The sequence below is a fragment of the Embiotoca jacksoni genome, unplaced genomic scaffold, assembly GCF_022577435.1.
Source record: "Embiotoca jacksoni isolate LCO1_2020_lvr unplaced genomic scaffold, fEmbJac1.0.p SCAF_43, whole genome shotgun sequence".
In the NCBI taxonomy this organism is placed as follows: domain Eukaryota; kingdom Metazoa; phylum Chordata; class Actinopteri; family Embiotocidae; genus Embiotoca; species Embiotoca jacksoni.
In genome coordinates, this window is record NW_027185396.1 from 1,186,439 (window position 1) to 1,212,078 (window position 25,640).

Genomic DNA, 25,640 nt, shown 5'->3' on the forward strand with positions numbered 1-25,640 from the left:
CCGACCAGGTGTGTCGTCACTGCTGAACGCTGTCCAATCGCCGGCGTGAAAACACTCGCCATGTCTTCGGTTGTAAATAAGAGAACTCAGCAGATAGTACATAGAAACAAACATACGGACTTATTAAAAACAGACACTAACTTATAACAATGAAGTCAAAATATTTTATTATCTTTATATATATATATATATATATATATATATATATATATATATATATATATATATATATATATTTAAATGTTTGCATTTACCCATGCATTATCATGATAAAAGTCTCCACAACATTCAGATAGAAGAGATGAAATATAATCTACATTCACTTCCACCAAAATATGAATTAAAAAAAACTACATCCAGAATAGCTTTGAGTGTGAAGCTGTGCACACTGTGATGGGTCAGGTAACTATCTACCTTGATCAGGGCATGTGTTTGTAGGTAAACAGCACTATAATCTCTCTATTCCCAGATGAGACAAAAAAATAACTCCTGATTTTGGTGCAGTGTGGTTCTGTTTGGCCTGACAGCGCCCCCATCAGGCCAAACAGAACCTAAATGGATTCTCGATCTCCTTTTTATGGCTGGGCTCAGAAAATAACAGCAGACTGGGATGGACGGCCCTCAGCCGAAGTTTACTCCTCTGATGAATGTTCTCTCTGCAACTCACATTAAAATGAGAGGAGAAACGTACGTAGTTTTACTAATCACCTGCTGATCGTATCTTCTGTGTTTAATCTGCATGCTGTTTCCTGTAGTTGTACTTGATTCCAGAAAACGAGAGAACTGCCCAAAGTTAAGGGCGTTATGCCGACCCTTTACTCCTGGTCTGGCCAGTTAGCACCTTCAGAAAACTGTACGATAAGTATAAATAATGTGTATTTGTATGCGTGTGATGCGTGTTTACACTCTCTCTGAGGACAGTGTGTGCAGCACGGTGGTCAGGATCGGGAGAAACCCGCTCAGTGCTTCGTCATGTCTTGGTTGCTGCTTCAGAGTCACTTGTACTCCACCCTCCTCTTCTCCGTCTCCTCTCCTGTCCTGCCCATCGGCTGGCGCTTTCACTTCCTCTTTCACTGGCTGGTCCTCCCCGCCCTCCGCCCCCACGTCTCCGTCGGCCGGGCCGTTCTTTCCTCCTGCTGCTTCCAGACGTGCCTCTCCGGTGTACAGCAGCTCCCCCAGTATGAGCGTGCTGCGCGGCGTGTCGGCAGAGCGTGGGTGCTGAGTGTGTGTGTAGAGGTAGACCTTCCAGGGGAGTGTGTGCGGCGGTGTGAAGGCCAGCGTCTGGATGTTGACCAGCTGCATGGCGGCCTGGAGGCTCTGTGGGGAACAGCGAAGGATCGCCGGGCACCGGACACATTCTTCTATCCACACGCAATCCTCCTCTTCCTCCATTTCTTCGGCACCTTGTGGCAACAAAACAAAAGCAGCAAAGCCATAACGAAGGCTTTTAAATGTCAAGAAACTTGAAATATCAACCGGAGAACTATTTAATGAAACAAGGATTATCTCAATATCAGTTATAGTCCTTTTTTCTAATGAAATCTGAAGGAATATGAAAAACACATATTGAACAGGGGATTTAAGAGTTCCAGTGGTAAAGTCAGTAGTTACAGTCATAGATGAACTTGTTGATACCCTCTCCCCCCAAAAAATAATTCTATACTAAATAAAAATCAGGCTTTGCTTTTGATTTAACAAAATATTCTCAAAAATAAAACAAATGAAAATTGAAATGACAAAATATACTCTACCTAATGTTTTGTTGCACAACCTTTAAGAGGCGATCGCTGCAAACAAATCATTTCACATTATCTGTGAATACTTTTGAAGCGATTTCAGTCTTTAATTTTTACTAAATTTGGAAAAGACATTCTAAAAACACGTTATTATTATGAGGTATAAACTATATAATAATATAAATTAATGGGACAAAAATGCCAATTTCTTTCATTTAAAATGTGATCTATGACAAAGTTTGCAAAAAACCAGGGACTCTTATATTTTATGAAGCAGCTGTTCGACTGCTGGCTTTCTTTTAAATTTCATATTGATGCACCCGAAGAATTAAGCTCTACATGTTTTGTGCAAGAATCTTAAAAAAGATGCAAGGAGAACTGTTCATTGACATTTACTAACTAAAGCAGTCAGAGAACTTTAGTGCAGTAAAAAGTACAATATTCCCCTCTGAAGTATAAAGTGTACAGAAACGACTCAGATTTGGACTTTAGTGCAGCACTTGAGTAATTATACTGAGATACATTCCTCTGTCTGTACAGGTTTTTCCTGCCAGGCCTTCATGCTCCCATCAACCACCAACACAGTCTGATGAAGGGCAGCTCACGGCATGAAAGAATCTCCGAGACGCCGATCCATTTACAAAATAACCTTCTTTCATTTCATTACCTCGTTCAGCATGCAGAGCCTGTCGCTGCAACCACAGACGCTCAAACTCCTCCGGGCTGAGAGCCGGGGTGAGAGACAAACTGAGGGGGGCCACGACGCCGGGGGGCAGGACATCAGCGGAGGAAGCACCGTCTGAGGCTGGGGGGAGGGGGGGAGGGGGGGGGGGATAAGAGAAAGGAGGGATAATGTAGCAACAGGGAGTCAAACAGTAGGGAGGCGAAGAGAGAGGGAGAATACGGTGGAGGTGGGAGGGAGAGAGGGAGTTAGGATGAGTGCCAGAGGAAGAGATTTGTGATTAAAAATTGCACCGCATTCCCAGAAATGGACCTTAACCTTGGGAAGCCGGCCAGCTGTGGGACGAGCCCGGTGATGGAGCTCCACGGCTCCTGGGAACATTCAAAGCTCTAATAATGGCTTCGTACTATTCCCTAAATCTATACCACGATGCTGTTTGATGATGATCAAGTGTTTTCTTGGACTTGTGAACTGTGGGTTTTGGTCTGACGGTGATTTGTGGGGACTTTGAAAATCATGTTTAATCAGTTTTAATTTGCCACGTGAGAATAACACAAAGCACTTCAAGCTGAAGTGACATAAGAAAGACTCAGAAAACGTTATATTGTGAGTCCAGGAGAAAGTGACTACCGGCTGCATGTTATCATCCAAAATACTCACTTCCAATAATGGTAATACCACTTGAATTCTTTTGGCCGGAGCTCCAGCTGTTGTGGTTCTGAAGCTGCTGGTGACTGACTCATTCCACTATGTGAGAACATTTTGTTCCAGCAAAGGAACTGCAGGCCAAAGAAGTTCTTAAAACCAGTAATACCAGAAGATAATTCCCAGTGAATTAGTGCTAAACACAGTGAAACGGCCTTCACAGTCTCCTGCAGATGTGCGAGTCATGTTATTCATATTTAATGTCACAGGTTGTTTGTAACATATGTACACAAGGTGGGCATTTTATTAGGTACACCTGTACCACGTACTGCAGTACAAATGAGTAGATATATTTTGAGTAAAAATTTACTATAAATTATGACCTCAAACATTTATAATGTTGAGTTTCTGTGATTATTACATGTTATATGTGCCTGAGTTTATAGTTAACAGGTAGTGTACTTTTTTGGGGGTACGTTTTGGTGTTGTTATTTTAAGTGGAGGTCAGAATATTAGGAATACCTCAAACCTAGTCCAGACCAGCACAACATTCACGAAAGAAAAACCTACTGGAGACCTGGACATAAAAAAATACAAAAAAATCATATCAACATGATTTCAATGTCATGAATATCAGAAATGATCTTATAACTGTGCAATCCAGATCTGATAGTCATGACAAAGGTGACGGTTATGAACCGGGCTATTTGAGAAGATGCTGTCTGGTTCATTTACATATGCAGGTTATATATGTAATGAATACAAGCTTCAGTATCAATACAAGTGTGAAGGATTTTGGAAAATGTCAAGTTAAAACTTTTCTCTTGAACATATGTAAACTTTTACCAGCAACAGGCCGTAGGACGTTGCCATGGATACAGTAAGTCACACTGTGGGCTGTAACGTAAGCTCTGTTCTTCAGCCGATGTTTGTCTACATGTAAAGCGGCACAATTTCAGACGGTTTTGAGAGAGCGAATGTTCATTTCACTGCCGAAAGCCATCTCAAACATCAATTCAGAGAATTTTGCAGTTCTTCCAAACATCTGCCCGACCACAGACTGTTTGCAACTCCCCTAAACTAAGAGCGCCACATCCGGTGGCTTCACCTGCTACGTCGTTTGAGGTAAGAAACACAGACAGCTGGTGCAAGTTGCACAACCGAAAAACTTCTGTCCCAGTGAAGAGGATCGTAGCAGCAGTCTAAAGGTCAACCATCTGATCAATTCAATGTGAAGGAGATGCGTCGCACCGCATCAGGCATGAAGGGGGGGGGGGGGGGGGGGGGGGGGTCGCACCACATACCGACTGGTTTTCTGCCTCCCCAGGAAAAAAAAGTGCACATCTGTAGTCATATGCAATATTGTGCCTAATACTGTGAAAAGACTTCAAGATAAACTGCATATTTTAGAGTGGCCTTTGTGCCACACCTGCCAGGTGGATGGATTATCTTGGCAAAGATCAAGTACTCACCAACATTCATTTCAACCATTTTTTGAGAGAAAGAAACCTTTTGTGCGCATGGAGGAAATCTTACATCTTTTACTTCAACTCATGAAAAATGGAAGTGAAAAAGTGTTGCATATATATACAGTGGTGTGAAAAAGTGTTTGCTCCCTTCCTGATTTCTTATTTTTTTGCATGTTTGTCACTTAAATGTTTCAGATCATCAAACAAATTTCAATATTAGTCAAAAATAACACAAGTAAACACAAAAAAAAAAAATGCAGTTTTTAAATGAAGGTTTTTATTATTAAGGGAGAAAAACAATCCAAACCCACATGGCCCTGTGTGAAAAAGTGTTTGCCCCATAAACCTAATGACTGGTTGGGCCACCCTTATCAGTAACAACTGCAATCAAGTGTTTGCGATAACTTGCAATGAGTCTTTTCCAGCTGTGGAGGAATGTTGGCCGACTCATCTTTACAGAGTTGTTGTAATTCAGCCACATTGGAGGGTTTTCCAGCACCAACCTCCTTTTTAAGGTCATGCCACAGCATCTCAATAGGATTCAGGTCAGGACTTTGACGAGGCCACTCCAAAGTCTTCATTTTGTTTTTCTTCATCCATTCAGAGGTGGACTTGCTGGTGTGTTTTGGATCATTGTCCTGCTGCAGAACCCAAGTTGGCTTCAGCTTGAGGTCATGAACAGATGGCTGGACATTCTCCTTCAGGATGTTTTGGTAGACGGTAGAATTCATGGTTCCATTTATCACAGCAAGTCTTCCAGGTCCTGAAGCAGCAGAACAGCCCCAGACCATCACACTACCACCACCATATTTTACTGTTGGTATGATGTTCTTTTTCTGAAATGCGGTGTTACTTTTACGCTAGATGTAATGGGACACACACCTTCCAAAAAGTTCAACTTTTGTCTCGTCAGTCCACAGAGTATTTTTCCAAAAGTCTCGGGGATCATCAAGATGTTTTCTGGCAAAAATGAGACGAGCCTTAATGTTGTTTTTGCTCAGCGGTGGTTTTGGTCTTGGAACTCTGCCATGCAGGCCATTTTTGCCGAGTCTCTTTCTTATGGTGGAGTCATGAACACTGACCTTAACTGAGGCAAGTGAGGCCTGCAGTTCTTTGGATGTTGTCGTGGGGTCTTTTGTGACCTCTCGGATGAGTCGTCGCTGCGCTCTTGGGGTAATTTTGGTCGGCCGGCCACTCCTGGGAAGGTTCACCACTGTTCTGTGTTTTCTCCATTTGTGGATAATGGCTCTCACTGTGGTTCTCTGGAGTCCCAAAGCTTTAGAAATGGCTTTAGAACCTTTTCCAGACTGATAGATCTCAATTACTTTCTTTCTCATTTGTTCCTGAATGTCTTTGGATCTCAGCATGATGTCTAGTTTTTGAGGATCTTTTGGTCTACTTCACTTTGTCAGGCAGGTCCTATTGAAGTGATTTCTTGATTGAGAACAGGTGTGGCAGTAATCAGGCCTGGGTGTGGCTCGAGAAATTGAACTCAGGTGTGATAAACCACAGTTAAGTTATGTTTTAACAGGAGGGGGCAAACACTTTTCCACACAGGGCCATGTGGGTTTGGATTGTTTTTCTCCCTTAATAATAAAAACCTTCATTTAAAAACTGCATTTTGTGTTTACTTGTGTTATCTTTGACTAATATTTAAATTTGTTTGATGATCTGAAACATTTAAGTGACAAACATGCAAAAAAATAAGAAATCAGGAAGGAGGCAAACACTTTTTCACACCACTGTATATGCAACACAACATTTAACATTTAAAGTGACATCAATGACAGAGGTGTCATGTCATGGTATGACAGTGAAACACCACTTCAAAGGAAGTGTTTCCTCTTTTCTTTTGTGAATTGAATGTGCAGTAAGCAAAGTCAACAAAAACTTTATAAAAACATTATTAGCATCCTAAAAAAAACTTCATGGCAGAACAGCCATAATGGATTATATTACACTGTGACTCTCTGAGTGTATGTGATACACTGAGGGTTCTTTATATTCACAACCAAGCATTTCTAACCACACAGTTAATCATATAGTCGGTTAACTAGGCCAACAAACGGCTCAGAAGCCCTTAACAGGTGAAAATAAATGAATTACTTGGAGAAGAAACTCAATAACGTTGTTTACTTGCAAACTAAATCCGCTGTTCCTTCCTTCTGAGTGAAGCAGATAATGATCCCAGAGGCTGTAATCGAGCAGGTTCATCATCAGTGACGTTCCTGAACGTCTCATGTTCCTGCCATCGTTTCCAAAGAAACAGCGGTGACAGCAGCAGCAGCTACAAGCGGCTACAGCCGCTGCATGAACCATAGTTACAGCTCCTAACAGAGCGAAGCCGGCCAGCTGTGCTCACGGCCAGATGTTCGGTTCCGGAGTTAGATTGACAGGTGGACAGTCTCTGAGTCTGTCCCTCATCAGCGAGAGAACATTGTGAAGAATGTCTTTGGTAAGTCAGTGAATGTCTTGTGCCCTTTTGACTTGTATTTGGTGGCTCTCCTACCAGCACTGTGGCATCATAGATGACCTCAAACTGAGCCTCTACTTCCTATTTTGCCAGAACTGATTCCCTCTAGCCAGACAGCGAGGACACATCCAAGGCTGTAGAGGGTAAATCCTAAAACTCATGCTTGGCCAGATGAACCACATTAAAGCACAACACAAATTATCGGTAGATTCGTCGCTGTCATAGCAGCAACCAGTGTAAAAGTCCCTCTACTGGCATTAATCAAAACTTTAAAAACTTATCCGTTTATCAAATATTACACACCTACAAGTTTCTACCGAGACTGAAACCCCCTAACGCCTGAAAGTGGTTTAGATGTAACACTATCCTACACGTAGATATATGAATATGTCGATAGACCCTCCCACCCTGAAAAGTTAACCGGACTGATTCCTTTGGTGCGTGACGTGAAACCGTCCGTCTGAATCTGTTTTCAGACTTTCACTGCCATTTCCAAAACAAAAAGCCGTGCTGGTAACTGCTTTTTTTGATCATATGTCTTGTAGCATATGTGGAGATATTTCATATCTCCTGTATATAAATGTTAGGATTGATAACATTATATATTATTAACATATATTATTAACATATGTAACATAACATATATTATTATAGCAGCTTATGAGCAGCTTCAGCAAAACCTATTAGTATATATTTTCAGTCTGTTGTAAGAACACAAGCCTCATTGTGCAAACTGACAACACACACACAAACTGTCATTCATAGATAATCGAGATGTGACCCCCCTGTGAATGTCCCTACGTGGCTAATTACGTCGAACATAAGCTTCACATGAATGGAAAGTCAAGCAGATATGGAGCTGCAAATGGCTGGAAAATGCAGAAACTATATTTTCTGTTCTGTATCAAAGGTTAGTTTTAAATTGCAGAAGACTACAGTTTTAGCCACAACATGTAAAACACTGCCATAATAATATTAAAACCAGCACATGGCAGTTTTCAGTTTTTTTTTATAGATCTTTTGACAGTAGTCGTGTGGAAGTTTTGCAGACCAACATTTCTGACATGCCAGACATCCAAATATCTCTCCAAGAGCAGGACTGTCGATCGATCAGGTAACATTTCACACAGCTCAAGAAATTAAAAAAACAACATATATTGCAGAAATTTTAGCTGATTGTAAAATTTAAAAAATGGATTCAAATTCAGCTGAATCTGTACAGTGTCGGCTTTGTTGGCTTTTTATTCATCAGTCCATCAGGCGTTAATACAGGCGTCATGTTAATACAATCTAGGAGAATTATTTGACTCTTCATTCTCACCTTTGTTTATCCACAATGATGACAAAGGTTTGGTTGTAAACGTACACTGCATTTCTCAAATGTCTCTGGAGATTCATATTTATAGAAACTAGCCTCGTTCACCGAGATGCTCGGTGGTAACGACGAGTTCAGCAAACCGACCTTGTGAGAGGCACCTCAGGTTGGCGAAACAGTTCAGGTGGAGGCGATACGATTTTGTGACGCGTCCCGGATCACACTTATCAACGCCTGACGTATCGCCGTCCCACCTGAGTGAGACTCTGTGGTCGTGGTATAATTGTATAATCCTGACCTTCTCTTAAATGGTCTCAAAGAAAACTGGGTGGCTAATTGATGGAAAAATAATGAACTCATCATACTTGTTGAATGTTTGTCTGTTTGTCTATCTGTTGCACAACATGTTCCTATTGTCTCAGGAAGGAGGTACTCATTTATCTGTGCACGGCATGGTCTCAGACACGACGTCTCAGACACGACGTCTCCGTGTCTTGATCCTGTGACCTACGACCTCACTCAGTACTATCTGTGCACAGCATGGTCTAATTTACGACGTCCATATGTCCTTATCTTGTGACCTTGTGCGATTCTGTGCTAGGTTATGTTTACAATAATACAACATATATGTATGCCATATCATACTAATTATATATAGGTTGTATTATCAACTATATATCCTAAGGGGTAGACGAAAGGCTGTGGTTGTGAATGAAGGTGGAGACAACAGGGTGTTTGTGAATGAAGGTGTAGACAACAGGGTGTGGTTGTGAATAAAGGTGTAGATGAAAGGTGGTGAATGAAGGTGTAGACAACAGGGTGTGGTTGTGAATGTGTGAATGAGAGTGAAAGTACTGTGCCAAACCAAAAGGTCACAGGAGGAGGTCTGCAACCTTTGGGGTCATATTCTGTTGTTCTTTGAGGCATTAACAGGAACAGACGGCTGTCTGGAGGACTCCAGGGTGTGAAGGAAGACAACCACCACCTCCACCAACCAACAAAGGATACATCAATACACATGACTTTTTGGTGTCTGGACTATAAGAAGACTGGGTGAGGGAAAGTCAGGAGGTCAGACTTCGTGAACTGACACATACTCTGTTGGGGTCAGGGAAACATAGTCTGGACCCAGAGCTCTGTAAACTGGTTATTCTGCTGCTGTTAAATAAATATATTGAAGCCTGACATCTTCTCCTGTTGCCTCATTAAAGAACACGCAGGACTGGGGGCTGACACATATTGGCTTTATACTAGCAGGAGCCCAAGTCCAACAACCTACAACTGAACTCAGATGTAAAGGGAATGGGGGTGGATGTCAACTGCTTGTCACACTGTATAAAAGCTGCCCTACGGAGGAGAGACGTTGAGCAATGCTGGACATCCTTCTTTGAGTGTACATGTATTTGCTCCTTCTTGCAAGAATAAATGTCCGATGTGTTTGATTTTGAATCCAGCCTCTGAGTAATTTTTCTAACACTAATAAATCCAACACGACCTCCATTGGCTGTCTGTCATATGTGCTACCAGCTACAGCGACAAGCGGAGAATGTAAGAGAGCACAACTGCTTCACCTTTGATGATGCAGTAACTCCACCGAGATGCTACAAAGGCTGGACGTCCCATATAAAGCCGGTGTCTCTTCCCATTAACGGTTCATCAAGATCTGATTGGCTGCTCAGTTTATTGTTTTTTGAATCAAGGTGAACTGCCATTTGAAAACCTCAGAGTTCGTCATTTTAGCAGTCGTCATGTTGGTTTTTGAAGCCAGAAGTGACCATATTTCGGACAAGCATTGGATCTGAACCGATCCGACTGAAAACCCGGGGACACGACGTCCACCCACCTCGCGCAGAAACTGACTGTGTTCCAGACATGTCAATCAAACCAGAATACAAGCCAAATATCGGATCAATTCTGGAACCGTTTTCAGACGGACCACAGGAACGATCAGAAGGAGACAATTTAGCTAAAAGACACCAAAATGACTGACGTTGTATTTAACGAGGTAGAATGGGAGTCTATTGGGATCAGTGGCCCTCAGTGGTACTGCACTTTAAGACCTGGAGGCTACGTCCATGTTTAAAAACAGTCTGTGGTCTTAATTCATCACCATTAGTCTTATTTATTTCAGGGGCATCCAATCTAAACTTTGAAGGCCTCTGATGATAATTCTTGTTTTGCACAAGCACGTAGTAACAGTGGAGGAAAATCTTTAAAAGCTTTCCACTGACCAAACACAACAGAAAACTCACTTACCTGAACGAACCTCCTCGATGTGGCTGGAGTTCAGTTCGTCCGACAGGTCGGTGTTCGGCTTTGGGTCAAAGGTCACGTGCTCAGGACTTCCCCCGCTGGCCGACTCGGTCCCTGCGACGCCCCGCCTCAGCGGCTCCAGAGTGTTAAAGCTGCGCGCCCACTGGCTGACGGGCTCCGTGGGGCGGCCAATCAAAACGCCCAGGGAGGGGTCTGACCTCCGACCTTGGAGGACCCTTCGCGTCTCCTCTGTCCCACAATGCAACAGGCGGTAGTAGAGAAGGGCCTGATCTCGCACGCACATGTCGGTCTCCTCCTCTGGAAAACAAAAGAGTGTTAACAATCATATGTCTCTCTCTCTCTCTCTCTCTCTCTCTCTCTCTCTCACACACTCTCACACACATACACACACACACACACACACACACACACACACACACACACCTATGCAGTAGTGCAGCAGTCTTCCTAACATGTCTTGCGTCTCAGCCGGCCGGTACAGAAACAGTCTCATGGTGGCGGTCAGCAGCTCCATCTTGACTCCCAGAGAGGCCTCGCTCCTCACCCCATCGACGAACACCTCTAAGGTGTAGGGGGCGTTGGAGACGCGCTCCCCGTACACACCCAGCAACCACAGCAGGGCCTGCCTGCCCTGATGGAGGAAGAGCAGAATTAGTGTGGGGGGGGTTTAGGCTGAAAGGAAGTATGTGAATGCAAATTTAAAAAGAACTCCTTTGCACACTCCAACGAGCTTTGACTCAGAGGTGGAAGGGATCAGCAATGCATGTTAGTTGTGACAAAAACCCCAAGCAAAACACCACAGATGGAAACTTCCCCTATGAAATAACCGAACATCATGAGAAAACACACATTTTCTGGAGGATTAAAAACACTGGAACTGATGTTGACATGACCTGATGATATGAGGAAGATGTAATTATGTCAGGCTGGTGGTGTGCAAGTGTTTAATTATTTGTAAAGTTTTGTCTTGTGTGGATTATTGCTCTTGCGTATATGATTAATCAACTTATATCTTAGCATTATTTTAGCATAAACATTGTTAGCATTATATTTTTCATAAAGGTCTCTGCATGCATGCAAGGTACACTGTGTTCTCAGGTCAGAAGGTCAGCACATCGTCTCGTGCAGTCACGTACCGAAGCCAGCACTTTTGCAAAACAACTTCTCCTCAAAGATGATCTGCAGGTGTCCACAGATAACTACTCCCCAAGGAAGAACCAATCAGCGAACGCCAACACAGCACAAGGAGCTACATGCATGATGTACTGTAAAATACAGGAGCAAGGGCCAGATAGCCAGTCAGACTTCGCGAACTGACACACTTTGTTGCGGTCAGGGACACTTTGTCTGAGCTCCAAGCTTGTAATCTGATACTCTGTTGCTTTTGTAATAAATACTTTTGAGACCAGCCGATTCTCTCCTATTGCCTCATTAAAGAACACGCAGGACTGGGGACTGACACATATTGGCGTTGTACTAGCATGAGCCCAAGTCCAACACTTGATAAGTGGCAATAGAAAAATAAAAATAGAAAGAAAGTATACATTTTCAGGGGTTTGAACCTTCAGTACATGTAAAGGTCAGCAGGATGAGAAATTATACTTCTGTTAAGTATATTTGCTGATAATCCCTTCACAAAGTGATATTTTGACTGCAGGACTTTTCCTGTAACGGAGCTCTTTGTCTTCTCACTACCCTCCAGCCGTGGGTGGTTTATGACATGCAGATGTTTGCACATGCAGAGGCAGCGTGTTGCTGTGGCATCATAGAGGAGTTTCTAACCTGGCCATCCTGCAGCGTCTCCTCGCAGCCCTCGAGAGCAAAGCAAACAGTGTCGCTGCACTGAGGACACACCCAGACCAGGTCTCGCATTGTCTGCACCACCGCTGAGGGGGGAGGAGGGTGGGGGTTTATTAGGGTGGGTGATGTGAGAGAGAGAGAGAGAGAGAGAGAGAGAGAGAGAGAGAGAGAGAGCGAGAGAGGAAGTTGTTCAGAAGAAAAACATGCTGGAACATAAAAGAAAACAAAGGCTGCCACCGTTTGCATGTATGTTTGCGTGTATTTGTGGGACGAGTGTATTTGAGGGAGTTCTACCAGAGGTGATGTGATCCTGTTTGAGCCCGAGCAGTCCAGTCAGGATCTCTAGACATTTGTCGCTGTAGCTCCGTCCAATACGACCTGCATGTTGGACACAAGACATATGAGGACAGGACATATGAGCGACGCTGATCAAACGCAGAGATGCCAAATTATACGACATTATTTCTATCACAGGAAGTCACAGGAACGCCCTCAAACCCCGACGTGATGAGGTCTTCATGTAACATACAGTATATTCAAACCATGTTTTTTTCAAATAAAAACAGCATACTTTTTCTCCAAAGGGAGGGCGTTGTCATGTTTCCCTCATTGTTCTCTGGTTACTGTTCAACAAGTGTGATGACGATCAGGTTAACCTTTGCGCCACGGGGAGGTTGAGGGGAAGTGAAAGTTTGCACCGCTTCAAGTGAACAGAGCCGGCGGTTTAACTCGTAATCTACCCGAGCTTCAGAAACACAGTGCAGAGTCAAGAATTTAGGAATAAAAACAAGCCTTTCTCATTAGTATAAAGTAAATATGATTTTAACACAAATGTTTATGAGCTGCTCGATAATACAAGCTGTAAAAAAAAAAGAAAGAAAGCGACTGTTTGAAAGTGTTTTCTGTTGAAAACAGTGAAACTGTTTGAAATATTGTAACAATTCTTCAGCATTGGTATTATCAGCATTATAAAACACACATTTGATATAATAATGTTGTGAATAAGTGGCTACACGGACATTTCAAGGTGTTTTTCTGATGTACATAATGTGTTCTTTACACAGTAGCCTCCACTTGGTCATGGTTCTTGACAAACAAACACTTAGACCAAGTTATATTGTGTAGTAACCTACCTATTGTTGTAATATAACAGCTCCGGGGCGTGTGTGTGTTTACCTATCGCTGAGATTGCAGCCTGGGCGGTGTCAGCGTTGACATCAGTGCAGTATCCTTTCAGCTCGTCCAATAACATGGTTACATTCTCGTCATTCACCAGCTCCACCAGCACCTGCGAACACAATGGCTCCATCTTTACTACCGTCAAATAAAAAAATCATTACATTCGCAGTAACGGATGCCGAGATATCCTTCTAGTTTATATTTTCTGAACCTGTGAAGTTGGTGAATTAGTGCGTCTTGAATTAGAGCACATTAACTGAGTGAAACGCTGACATGGGGCAAGGCAAGTTTATTTGTAGAGCATATTTCAACAACAAGGCAATTCCAAGTGCTTCACATAAAACCATTAGAAGCATCAAACATGAAAAGGACATTTAAAAACAATTAAGAACGGTGATTAAAACATTAAGCAAGCTAAAAAAAAAATAGGATCAAAGTTTCAGTGCAGTTTAAGACATCCTAAACTCTGGTTCAGTGAACGGCAGCAAACAGAGAAGTCTTCAGTCTCGATTTAAAGGATCTGATGGTCTCAGCAGACCTGCAGCTTTCTGGGACTTTGTTCCAGATATGTGGAACATAGAAACTGAACGCTGCGTCTCCATGTTTAGTTGTGACTGTGGGAACAGAAAGGAGAGCAGCAGACGACCTGAGGGGTCGGGATGGTTCATAAAGGGAGCAGAGTGCCTGGTTTGAGGTAAGGATGTCACCTCGGTACCAAGTCGATGTCAACATTAAAGATCATCTCTGGTCAAAAGTTTAAGTCTCAAGTTGGAGCCATGATTTTTCTCTCTGAAGTCACAAAACGGCATGGTGGGCGGCATGGTGGTGCAGTGGTTAGCACTGTCACCTCACAGCAAAAAAGGTTCTGGGTTCGAATCCGGTCCTGGGCCTTTCTGTGAGGAGTTTGCATGTTCTCCCTGTGCTTGCGTGGGTTCTCTCCGGGTTCTCCGGCTTCCTCCCATCATCCAAAAACATGCACCTCAGGTCAGGTTACCTGGCGCCGCGCTAGTGGCAGCCTGTTGCAGCAGCTCCCCCCTGAGAGCCCCCCTGCTGTAGTGAAGAAATTTCCCCTCGGGGATTAATAAAGTGTATAAAATAAAAATAAAAAACACATTTCTTTCGTTTCTACATCCTGAGTAGTCCTCCTATTGATAAGTCAACTGATCTTTATGTATGTAAAATTGTAATTATAAAATTGATTAAAAAAGCGTTCAATTGAACTTTTCAATCAGATTTAGCAGACAGAACGAAGTATCGTTTTTTTTTTTTTTTTTTAATCTTAAATCAAGTTTAAAGCATTTTTAAGTGAATAATTACAAATACTTGCAGAGTCATATATTAAGACTCTGCGGACCTAAACGTCAACAAATCTCACACATAACATGACACCAGTGCATATAGTATCCTCGACGCTTAACAAGCACGATTATGCAAACAATCAGAAGTATTTATGCAAATTATTCAGTTTGAGCCGTGAACAGCAGCAGTGTAGCTGTCAGGGAAAAGTAAATCTTGCTTTCACTTATTGCAGTACTTTAAATGGGAGTGTGTGTAGACATGAAGTCTGGAAGTTTCTGCATTATGTGTTTACTCTGGTTTCAGATGGACACAGTGACAGAAAACAGCTAACTGCAGTAGCGTTGTAGTCAAAGAGCACAACATCGTAAGGACGAAAAAAAACTTCAAAAAGTCACATTAAAGATGCAAAAAATACAAAAAAATACTTCACCTGCATCTTCCTCTGCTTGATGTATGCAGGCTCTGCGTAGCCACAGAAGAAGCGTTTGTAGTGCTCCCCCATCAGTCCAGGAAGAGAACGCAACACCAGCTACAGCAACACAAAGACACATTTTTACCACTCAATATATATTTGCATCCGTCTGACAAAAGAGAAAGAAATTAATAAACAAATAAAAAGTGATGCAGAAATGAATACACCTGCTGTCTGACCCCACTCAGCCCATGCACACGCAAATGATTAAGGTGTATGATTTGGCTTTCTCATGCAGACAGGTGTGTACAGTCAAATGTCATGTTAGTTTACGGAAATATTTTTCCAAATAAAAGTTTCACCGTTGTTTATCAAAGACTCACAAGAAGAGAGAAATGAACAAACACATTAATACGATATTACAATAGTGGAGTAATTGTTTCTGTCAACGAACAGATGAGCAACAATTTGTTGGTCTTGAAAGTTTTAACTTGAACACTAATTTGAGAACACCTTTTTTAAGACAGCCTCAACTATTTCATATTATCCGTCAGTAATAATTATTATTACACACAAAAATCAATAAAATAACTAAATGTCCAACGTTACTTCCCAAATTAATTTTGGATTTTGCCCCAGAATTACGAGCAACGTTTGGGCTGAGTGTTCGATTGGTAAACGTTGGACCGGAGAACAGAAGGTTTGTAGTTTATGTGGTTTATGTGCGTATAGACACATATTTGCTGAGATTCCTCACAGGAGCCACTGATTTGATGTTGAGCAGCACTTTGATCAACATATTGTTTTGTATATTTGGACTATATAAATAAAACTGACTTTGCCTTTTATCTTGTATGTTAACCAGCTTCATAAGTCTAGGCTGCACAATTTCTTAATTAAAATCGAGATCACGTTCTCTGGTGGAGTTTTTTTGTCTTCTTGATGTGTTTGAGACCATCAGTTGTGTTGTGTGGCAGTATTGTTGGTATAACAGCAAACGGCTCCATTCAACTACTGTAGGTATCAATATTATGGCTGGAGCCACTCAGCTAAGTAGAGAAAAATTACTTTGAGACATGAAGGTCCACAATGAAAGTTTCTTTCCAAGTGCAAAAACCATCAAACTGTGATCATCATTTTGTTTTTCAGCAAGATGATGAGCCACAACACACCACCAGGCTTCGTAAAGGCTGTTTGACCAAGAAGCAGAGTGATGGAGGGCAGCATCAGATCACATGACCTCCACAATCACCTGATATAAACCCAACCGAGATGGTTTGGGATGAGCTGATGCGCACGGCGAAGGAAAAGAAGCCACTAAGTTCCCAGCATGTGTGCTTCATGACTGCTGGAAAAACTCTGATCACCTGATGACTTCATGAAGCTTAAGTGTGCAAAGCTATGATCAAAGTAAAAGGTGACAACTGTGAAGAAAAATGTATAAATACTATCAATAAAATACTAATACTACAATATAAATGAAGTTCTTGAATTATTCCCACTGACCTGTATGTGACAGAGGGCAGTGAACCTCATCTCTCGGGACCCGCTCCCGCAGGCGGCCAGCAGGGGGCCGCGTACTCGCTCCAGGGCCGCCAGACTGACAGCAGGCAGGCCGGAGCAGAGGTTCAGGAAGAGGCTGAGGGTGGCGGCCATCACCGGAGGATGGGGGCTCACCAGGTAGGCGTCCAGCAGGGACAGTATATCGAAGAGCTCGTCCTCGGACTGCGGCCGGTAGCGCTGGAGGACCCTCAGCACCTCACACTGACCCCAAATGTCACACTCCTTCAGTCTGGGGAGGACAGACGCACACTCTTAAACTTCAGAACATGCTGCTGAGATAAGCAGAACACTGTTATGACCCGAAATACCTGCTCACTCTGTCAACATGGAACATGAGCTCAAGGTACGAGGGCTGATCTAAAAGTTAAGACTGCTCCTGGGGTGAGTATTGCAGGTTTTCGGGACCACTGGCAGGTGCCCTGTTTGTGATGTCACCACAGACCTGAAACTCGAGCGCACATCGAATTTTGTGTCAACTTTTCAGGGAACAGAAAAGCAGGGAATCAAATCCGGAGAGCAGAGAGAGTGAGGGAGGAGCTGAACCGTTTTCAGCGACCTGTGAACAGGCGTGTTTGTCATGTAGGAGAACCCAGAAGTTCCATCGTGCCACAGTTCGGGTCTTTTACACCAAATCTGTTCCCTCAGAACATCCCAGTAAAATATGGTGTTGACAGTCTGACCCCTGAGGGAGGAATTCACGGTGCACAACCCTCCTAAAGCTCCTGGCCTGACGCGCCCTCTTCGGTCTTGGACATTAATGTTCGGCCCCTCCGGAAACACGAATGCTGTTCAAAACACCTCGTCTGTCTCGTTGCTTTTAACTTGAAACACTTACTCACAAAAGGTGAGTGCACAGCAGGAGAACTTCTTGATCCACCATCGTAGAATCGTTCAGTCATCATTCAGAGTTAGATGGACAGACTACCTCACATCTCCTCATGGAGCCTGGAATACTTTCCTAATGACACCGCGTCAGAAAGAAATATGTCAGGAAGCTATTTAGCTCTGCTGATTTGATTAGCTGTCTGGACATGAATGGTTGATGGTTCCACTCAGAGATAGACTCAGTCTTGAACATTAAAGGCTCTCCTGAGACACAGCAGGAATACAAAGCAACAAGGAGGAAATAAATAAAACATTCTTCTTCTGTGAAGAAATATGAAGGCACGACGCGACTCCCGGATGTTTTGTCTCTGCACCGACCTGTTGAGGAGGTGGTGGGTGATGGGCTTGTTGATAGCGACTCCCCCCTCCTCCTTCAGGATCTCCTCCAGCGCTCGGAGGCAGTTCACCATCACCACGGGGTCCGGGTCCCTCAGCAGGCTGTACAGCTCGTTCACCACCGCGGCGTCTGCAACCATCAGGAAACAAAGAGGAGCATCGTTTGATAACCGTGCTTGAAGACTGCCGTGAGAAAGGGATTTATAATTTCGTGCATCATTATATAAAGTGTTTCCATCTTCCTGGAATAAAACAAAGAAAATAATGTGAGCTTGGATGTGGTGTAAACACGTGTCGTCAAACGTGTTACTTTGTGGTCTGCAGCTGCTCTTTACAGTAATAATATCAAAGCTTTTCATTAAAAGAAAAGTCTGCTCAGTTTCAATCAATCGCTGAATGGAGTGATTGTTGGAGCTTTTCATTTTAGTATTGGAGCTATTTGTTTTATTTTATTAATTAAACCCACATCTTTGTTGCTGTTTAGTTTAAATAATATAGATTAATTTGTTGACTGCGTTCGTGATGACTTTAAATAATTTGAGTGACTGTTTATGCTTTTATTTTGAAGGCACCGGTCGGCTCAGGCACCTCTGGTGAATCTACATACAATCTACACACCGTGAAGGGTTGATGTTATGGTTTTGTTGGTTTTGTTGGTTTTGCTGGCTTGAAATGGTAAAAATAAATGTTCTGAAACGTTCTGCTTGCTTAATGGACTTTTTTGCCTGAATAAGATTTGTTACTTGGTGCCTCAGTGGCCGTTTGAATTTGAGCTTTGATTTATTCGTTTTTTGTTTGTTAGGTCTGACGACAATTCGCCATGACAGTGATGACTGATCACTGTCCATTAATGAACTGAATGAGCCGTGTGTGTGTGTGTGTGTGTGTGTGTGTGTGTGTGTGTGTGTGTGTGTGTGTGTGTGTGTGCGTGGTGACTGTCCTGGAAAAAAACATAAGCAGCACAGTTTGTGAAACACAGCAGTGGTTGTACCACCAGAGAGAGATGGGGCGGAGCTAACGCAACAGGCTTGTCACTCAACTGCCAACTGACTGATGTCAATCATTGGACAACCAGCAAATTAAGAATCGAAAGAAAAAATTACAAAAACAAGGACACATGAGGAAAAGTGTGAAGAGTGTGACTTTACTCGTACATCGGCTTGTGAGGTAGACGACCACCACCTGCAATAATTAGACCCACTGACCGCCAACTTATCTGACAACAATAGTGAAATAGTGAAAATGTGTCACTCTTCAGCCTCTCGGACAAAACTTCTGTCTTGTTATAATCTATATTTTCTGTATGCATTACTTCTTTTTATTGTGAAGCCCTTTGAAACGATGTTTTTTAAGCAGTCGAAGTCGTGTCAGAACCCTGAAACTGTCACAGGATGAGAGTAACAGAGAGACGTCCTACCGATCTCAGAGGCGGGTTGGAGATTGTGCAGTTTGGCCCAGCCGAGTACGGCCACCCGCCGTACGCAGGCCGCTCGGTCTCTCAGCCCTGCAGTCAGAGGCTGCTCCACATACTCCACCAGGCTGGGTAACCTGGGAGACACACACACACACACACATACACACACACACACACACACACACAGTTAAAGACCAATCACACGCCGATGTGACGGCACACGCAAAGGTCCACGTGAGTGACAGCTCACCGGAGGTTGGTCATGTTCCTCAGAGCCAGGCTGCGGACCATCGGGTTCGGATCCTGACAGTCCTTCCTCAGCGTGTTGATGACCAGCAGCGACAGCTCCGGGTTCAAAGCGGCGTAAGAACACAGGAAGACGTAGACCAGTTTCTTCTGGACTATGTCGACTGTGGCGCACGCTTTTACCATCTCGCTGAAGAGACCCGACACGTCCACACCTTGTGACATGGACCTGAGACGGGCGAGGAGGTTCGGGGAGGTGATCGGGAGCGACGACCAAGGAAGGAGGGAGAAGGGAGAAGCACAGTTGGTGGTAAAACAAAACGGGGAAAGGAAAGATGTGAAGGAAGAAGAAAAAGAAGAAAGTAAAGGAAACAAAGAGGAAAGAGCAGAAAGTGACACATGAATCAGAAAATGTTGTGATATGAACAAAACATGGACAAGACACCGAAGAGAGAGACGTAACCCGTCTATGTGGCTGGACGGTAAACTGGGAAGGAAACAAGAAGGTAACCAGACTTGTTAATTGTCGGAGGGTGACGTGTCATCTGGAGGTCAAGATATCTTTACATATTGTCTCCATTGTTCTTCTCTTCTATCTCTATGCTGTCCTTTTCTGTCTCTGCTCTCCTCTCACCCCAACCAGTTGAGGTAGAAGCTCCGCCCATCTCTGAGCCTGGTTCTGTTGGAGGTTTCTTCCTGCTCAGCGGGAGTTTTTCTTCACTCTGTTGGAGGTTTTTCTCCCTTAAAGAGGAGGGTTTTTTTCCCTCCTAGCTTATGTGGGAATTGTTGAATTGTTGGGTTTCTCTATATAAAGTTCTGCTGTAAGGACTTTAATGTGTTAAAGTACCATGAAATAACCTCTGTTGTAATTTGGCGCTATATAAATAAAATTGAACTGAACTGAACTGAATTGAATTGAATTGAATTGAATTGAATTGAATTGAATTGAAGGATGCCACCAAATGATTTGACAGGAATCATTTCCACTATGGAGGAAAATGTTCTAAAAGTGGGGTACATTATTCAAGAGGAGGAGACTGTCTGATGGAAAAGAGATCTCCAATAAAGAACCCCAAAATTTCAACACAGGATCTCCAGGAAACTCTTCAGCTGTTGGTGTCAAAGTTCATGCGTCTATAATTAGAGAGACTAAACCTGCATGTGAGGCGTGCCGGAAAAAAGTATTTAAAAGAACATCAGAGCAGAACTGTAGTTTGCATGCAGGCAAAAAAGCAGATTGTTATGTCTGATTTATCCAAACAAATAAGCTGCAGACTGGCTGAACATAAACATGGTATTAGAAACTGGCAACCATCAATACCCAACGGCTTCACATTACAAAGAGGCTGACCATGGAAACTGTAATTCATTGAGGATATCTGGTATCGAGCAGATAGAAAACTCAGTGAGGGGTGGCGACGTGTTAAAAAGGCTCTTAAGAGAATCATTTTGGATCTACACATTAAAAGCAACGCAATACCCCGGTTTGAATGGAGAACTGGATTTCTCTCCATTTTTGTAACTGTACCTTCTTGTGTTGTTGTTTTTTCTCTCTTTGGACAACTGGGTCAGTTTAAATGTTACTTAATGTTTAAATGTATGTTAAACTATCAGGAGAGTTTAAGATTTTGGATTAATATCTGCATTTGGTTTATAGTCCGTGACATCATGTTTCCTATCACGTCTTTTACCTGCTCCCATGGGGTGACAGTTCATTGGTCCATACTGGTCATGTGACCACTGACCAACACATATATTATTATTGTACCTTCCCTGATGAAGGCCTCAGAGGCTGAAATGCTTTGGCATGAGTTGTTTTTTTTTACTATGATTGAACAGCCGTGAATGATTAAAGGCTTTTTTAATTAATCTCCCTCTTGAGTGCCTCAGATTTCCTTCAAGTTTTTAACACAAAATATTACACTGTGTCACACTGTAGTAAAAAACGATGTGCTCCCGTGTCTAATGCAGATGTCTCTCTTGTTTGACACCTGCTGCCGTCATTAAATCAAACCCTTTTTAAAAAGGGAGCGTCAAGCTGTTAAACATTAAATGTATATGAACTTTTTCTTTCAATACATTTTCCATAACTAGTTCCTGCACAAATGAGCATGAATCAGAAATTCAAATGATTAATATTATACACTTGTTTTTCTTACACAGGTTTTTATAGATGAACCTGCTTTGGACAGATGAGTTAAAGACAGAGCTGTTTGGCAGCACGTGGCGCACGGAGGTGCGGAGGGAGGAGGAGACTACCTGATGACCTCGGTGGAGATGGTCAGTGTGTGACGGAGGTGGGGAGGGAGGAGGAGACTACCTGATGACCTCGGTGGAGATGGTCAGTGTGTGACGGAGGTGGGGAGGGAGGAGGAGACTACCTGATGACCTCGGTGGAGATGGTCAGTGTGTGACGGAGGTGGGGAGGGAGGAGGAGACTACCTGATGACCTCGGTGGAGATGGTCAGTGTGTGACGGAGGTGGGGAGGGAGGAGGAGACTACCTGATGACCTCGGTGGAGATGGTCAGTGTGTGACGGAGGTGGGGAGGGAGGAGGAGACTACCTGATGACCTCGGTGGAGATGGTCAGTGTGTGACGGAGGTGCGGAGGGAGGAGGAGACTACCTGATGACCTCGGTGGAGATGGTCAGTGTGTGAAGGAGGTGGGGAGGGAGGAGGAGACTACCTGATGACCTCGGTGGAGATGGTCAGTGTGTGAAGGAGGTGGGGAGGGAGGAGGAGACTACCTGATGACCTCGGTGGAGATGGTCAGTGTGTGACGGAGGTGGGGAGGGAGGAGGAGACTACCTGATGACCTCGGTGGAGATGGTCAGTGTGTGAAGGAGGTGGGGAGGGAGGAGGAGACTACCTGATGACCTCGGTGGAGATGGTCAGTGTGTGAAGGAGGTGGGGAGGGAAGAGGAGACTACCTGATGACCTCGGTGGAGATGGTCAGTGTGTGAAGGAGGTGGGGAGGGAGGAGGAGACTACCTGATGACCTCGGTGGAGATGGTCAGTGTGTGAAGGAGGTGGGGAGGGAGGAGGAGACTACCTGATGACCTCGGTGGAGATGGTCAGTGTGTGAAGGAGGTGGGGAGGGAGGAGGAGACTACCTGATGACCTCGGTGGAGATGGTCAGTGTGTGAAGGAGGTGGGGAGGGAGGAGGAGACTACCTGATGACCTCGGTGGAGATGGTCAGTGTGTGAAGGAGGTGGGGAGGGAGGAGGAGACTACCTGATGACCTCGGTGGAGATGGTCAGTGTGTGACGGAGGTGCGGAGGGAGGAGGAGACTACCTGATGACCTCGGTGGAGATGGTCAGTGTGTGAAGGAGGTGGGGAGGGAGGAGGAGACTACCTGATGACCTCGGTGGAGATGGTCAGTGTGTGAAGGAGGTGGGGAGGGAGGAGGAGACTACCTGATGACCTCGGTGGAGATGGTCAGTGTGTGAAGGAGGTGGGGAGGGAGGAGGAGACTACCTGATGACCTCGGTGGAGATGGTCAGTGTGTGAAGGAGGTGGGGAGGGAGGAGGAGACTACCTGATGACCTCGGTGGAGATGGTCAGTGTGTGAAGGAGGTGGGGAGGGAGGAGGAGACTACCTGATGACCTCGGTGGAGATGGTCAGTGTGTGAAGGAGGTGGGGAGGGAGGAGGAGACTACCTGATGACCTCGGTGGAGATGGTCAGTGTGTGAAGGAGGTCGGGAGGGAGGAGGAGACTACCTGATGACCTCGGTGGAGATGGTCAGTGTGTGACGGAGGTGGGGAGGGAGGAGGAGACTACCTGATGACCTCGGTGGAGATGGTCAGTGTGTGACGGAGGTGGGGAGGGAGGAGGAGACTACCTGATGACCTTGAGGATGGTGTTCCTGTAGCGCAGCTGGTCGGACTGGACGTTGGGGTTGGACAGAGCTCTCCTCAGCTCCTTCACCACCTCCTCACCGCCCAGGTACGGCATGGTGCCCCGCTGACACGCAGAAAAACACGCAAGTCTCACACGTGATGATATAAGTTTAGCTTGTTTGCAGATACAACTGGACCGCCTGCTAACGTTTGACAGAAGACACGTGTTTGTAAATGTAGAAATATCACCTGCACCACACCAACACGTGGATGTTTTGCTTCTCAAGTCGTTTCCGTTCAGCACTTCAAGCAGCGGGTAGCATTAGTAACGGTGCTACATGGATGGTTGACGAGTTTGTTTACACTTGCCCACTTCCGCGTTTCTTCTTCTTCTGCTTTTAGCTGCTTTAGTTTTAGCCCTACACTGCTCCCTGCTGGCAGCGGTGGGAATAAAATGTACGAAGGTATTTCTGTCTTTATTATGCTAGCAAAAAATAAAAAATAAAACAGTTTGGAAAGCTAATTTCTCACGCTGCAAAGTCAATCCACCAATAGAAACTCCCTCTTCATCGTATGCCCCGCCCACTACATCCAGCTCAACTCCTAGGCTTTTGACTTGAGAGCAAAGGTTTTCAGTTTGCAGCCAAAAAGTCGAGTTTCATAAGCAAAATTCTTAATTCTGTGACCAAAACTAACAAAACTGCCAGAGCAAATTTATTTGCAATGCAATCATTTTGTTTTCAGTTTATATTTTTTTACTTACAAACTTGATTTTTGATGGTTGTGCAAAACATGTGCTCTTAAAACAGTTGTTTTTTTTGCTTGCATAATAAAGACACACAAATACCTTCATAGAATAACACCCCGCCATGCAGCCACACCGCAGACAGTCACTCTCTTTATGAGCTTAAAGTATCAGAGATCAGCCACTTTAACGACACAACCAACAGTGGGAAAAAAGCCTCACTTTCATCTCAAACCTACTGAAACAAAGGGACTCAGCAGTAGTGGGGAAAAGAAATAGGCTGTATCTAAGGCAAATATATGATCATATATGATCATATCATATATGATCAAACTTTATAGCTGAAACTAATGAACAGCTCCATTTATCAATAATCCTCTCATTCTCTGTGCACTGTGTTGCCAGTCACCTTCAAGTGCGAAATATACAGCAACAAAAGCAAAAGGGCAGCTTCATTAAATTTGGAGAACCACACAGCCACGAGTTACATCATCCTTTAAGCCGCCGGAGGTCTGGCACCCCCCACAATCTTTTCCTACTTATGGTCGGTAATCTGGTCTCAACACTTAAATGATCACAAACTGGAGCAACTACAACATGAATTGCTGCCTTAAGAAAAAAATGTATGCTTCACTAATAATAATAATAAACAACATAGGCCTTGCAACAATGGACAGAATACATGACTAAGAAGAAGCCGGGCTGCTGGGAATCAGATGTGATCAAACCACAAGTTCACAGTCCTGATGAATACTTTTTAGACTCGTAATTAATGTTTAATTGTGAAGACACAATGCTTGAAATGAAGCTTTCAGGGTTTCATGATACATCTGCAATCTTTATCTGCATTACTTACCTGGATGAGGTCAAATAAATGCAGCTACAGAACACGTCTTAATACGGGGTGTGCTTTACATCAGGCCGGAGACTCTGGTCTTTATTAACTGGTCTTCGTGGAGTCGTGGAAGACGTCACTGGAGATGAGGGAGCTGTCCAGTTGTCCAGTTGTCCAGCTGTCCAGGGTGCTGCGTGACCAATACACTGCTGACAATGTTTAGTGCCGCGTTGACTCAACTGGTGGGATTTTGATTTGAAGACATTCTGCATTTTTAGCTTTTTGCCTGGTTATCAAGCAGTTTTATTCAGATTATAAACTCCGTGTCGAAGATGTAAACTATTTTCCATCCAGCGTCCTACTGGAGCACTTAAAAAAACAGAACATGTTCTTTGTTGCAGATGTGCATTTCCTGCTGTGGAAAACGTTTGTCTGCAGAAGTGTTCGGCCGGGCTGCAACATGACGATGAAGTCGGCTCACGGATCACA

At 43.9% G+C, this 25,640-nt stretch overlaps 1 protein-coding gene across 1 annotated transcript; it reads right to left on the bottom strand.

The window, feature by feature from the left end:
* Window positions 1-248: 248 nt before the first annotated feature.
* On the bottom strand, window positions 249-23,949 carry ap4b1 (adaptor related protein complex 4 subunit beta 1). The gene is made up of 14 exons (XM_069169249.1): window positions 23,821-23,949; window positions 23,574-23,695; window positions 19,733-19,957; window positions 19,486-19,616; window positions 18,051-18,198; window positions 16,791-17,076; window positions 15,303-15,401; window positions 13,571-13,682; window positions 12,689-12,772; window positions 12,377-12,480; window positions 11,018-11,225; window positions 10,577-10,891; window positions 2,404-2,541; window positions 249-1,403 (listed from the first exon to the last, which is right to left on the bottom strand). The coding sequence occupies exons 2-14, from the start codon at window positions 23,684-23,686 to the stop codon at window positions 901-903; spliced, it is 2,466 nt and encodes an 821-aa protein (XP_069025350.1). The 5' UTR covers window positions 23,687-23,695; window positions 23,821-23,949; the 3' UTR covers window positions 249-900.
* Between the last annotated feature and the right edge of the window lie 1,691 nt (window positions 23,950-25,640).

Excerpts from the sequence above, each read along its gene's own strand:
- ap4b1 (XM_069169249.1), bottom strand. The coding sequence starts at position 23,686 with ATGCCGTACCTGGGCGGTGAGGAGGTGGTGAAGGAGCTGAGGAGAGCT. Across the intron at positions 15,402-16,790 it reads CTGCCCTCTGTCACATACAG|CTGGTGTTGCGTTCTCTTCC; the intron begins GTCAGTGGGAAT and ends GTGTTGCTGTAG. Across the intron at positions 11,226-12,376 it reads AGACGCTGCAGGATGGCCAG|GGCAGGCAGGCCCTGCTGTG; the intron begins GTTAGAAACTCC and ends TTCCTCCATCAG.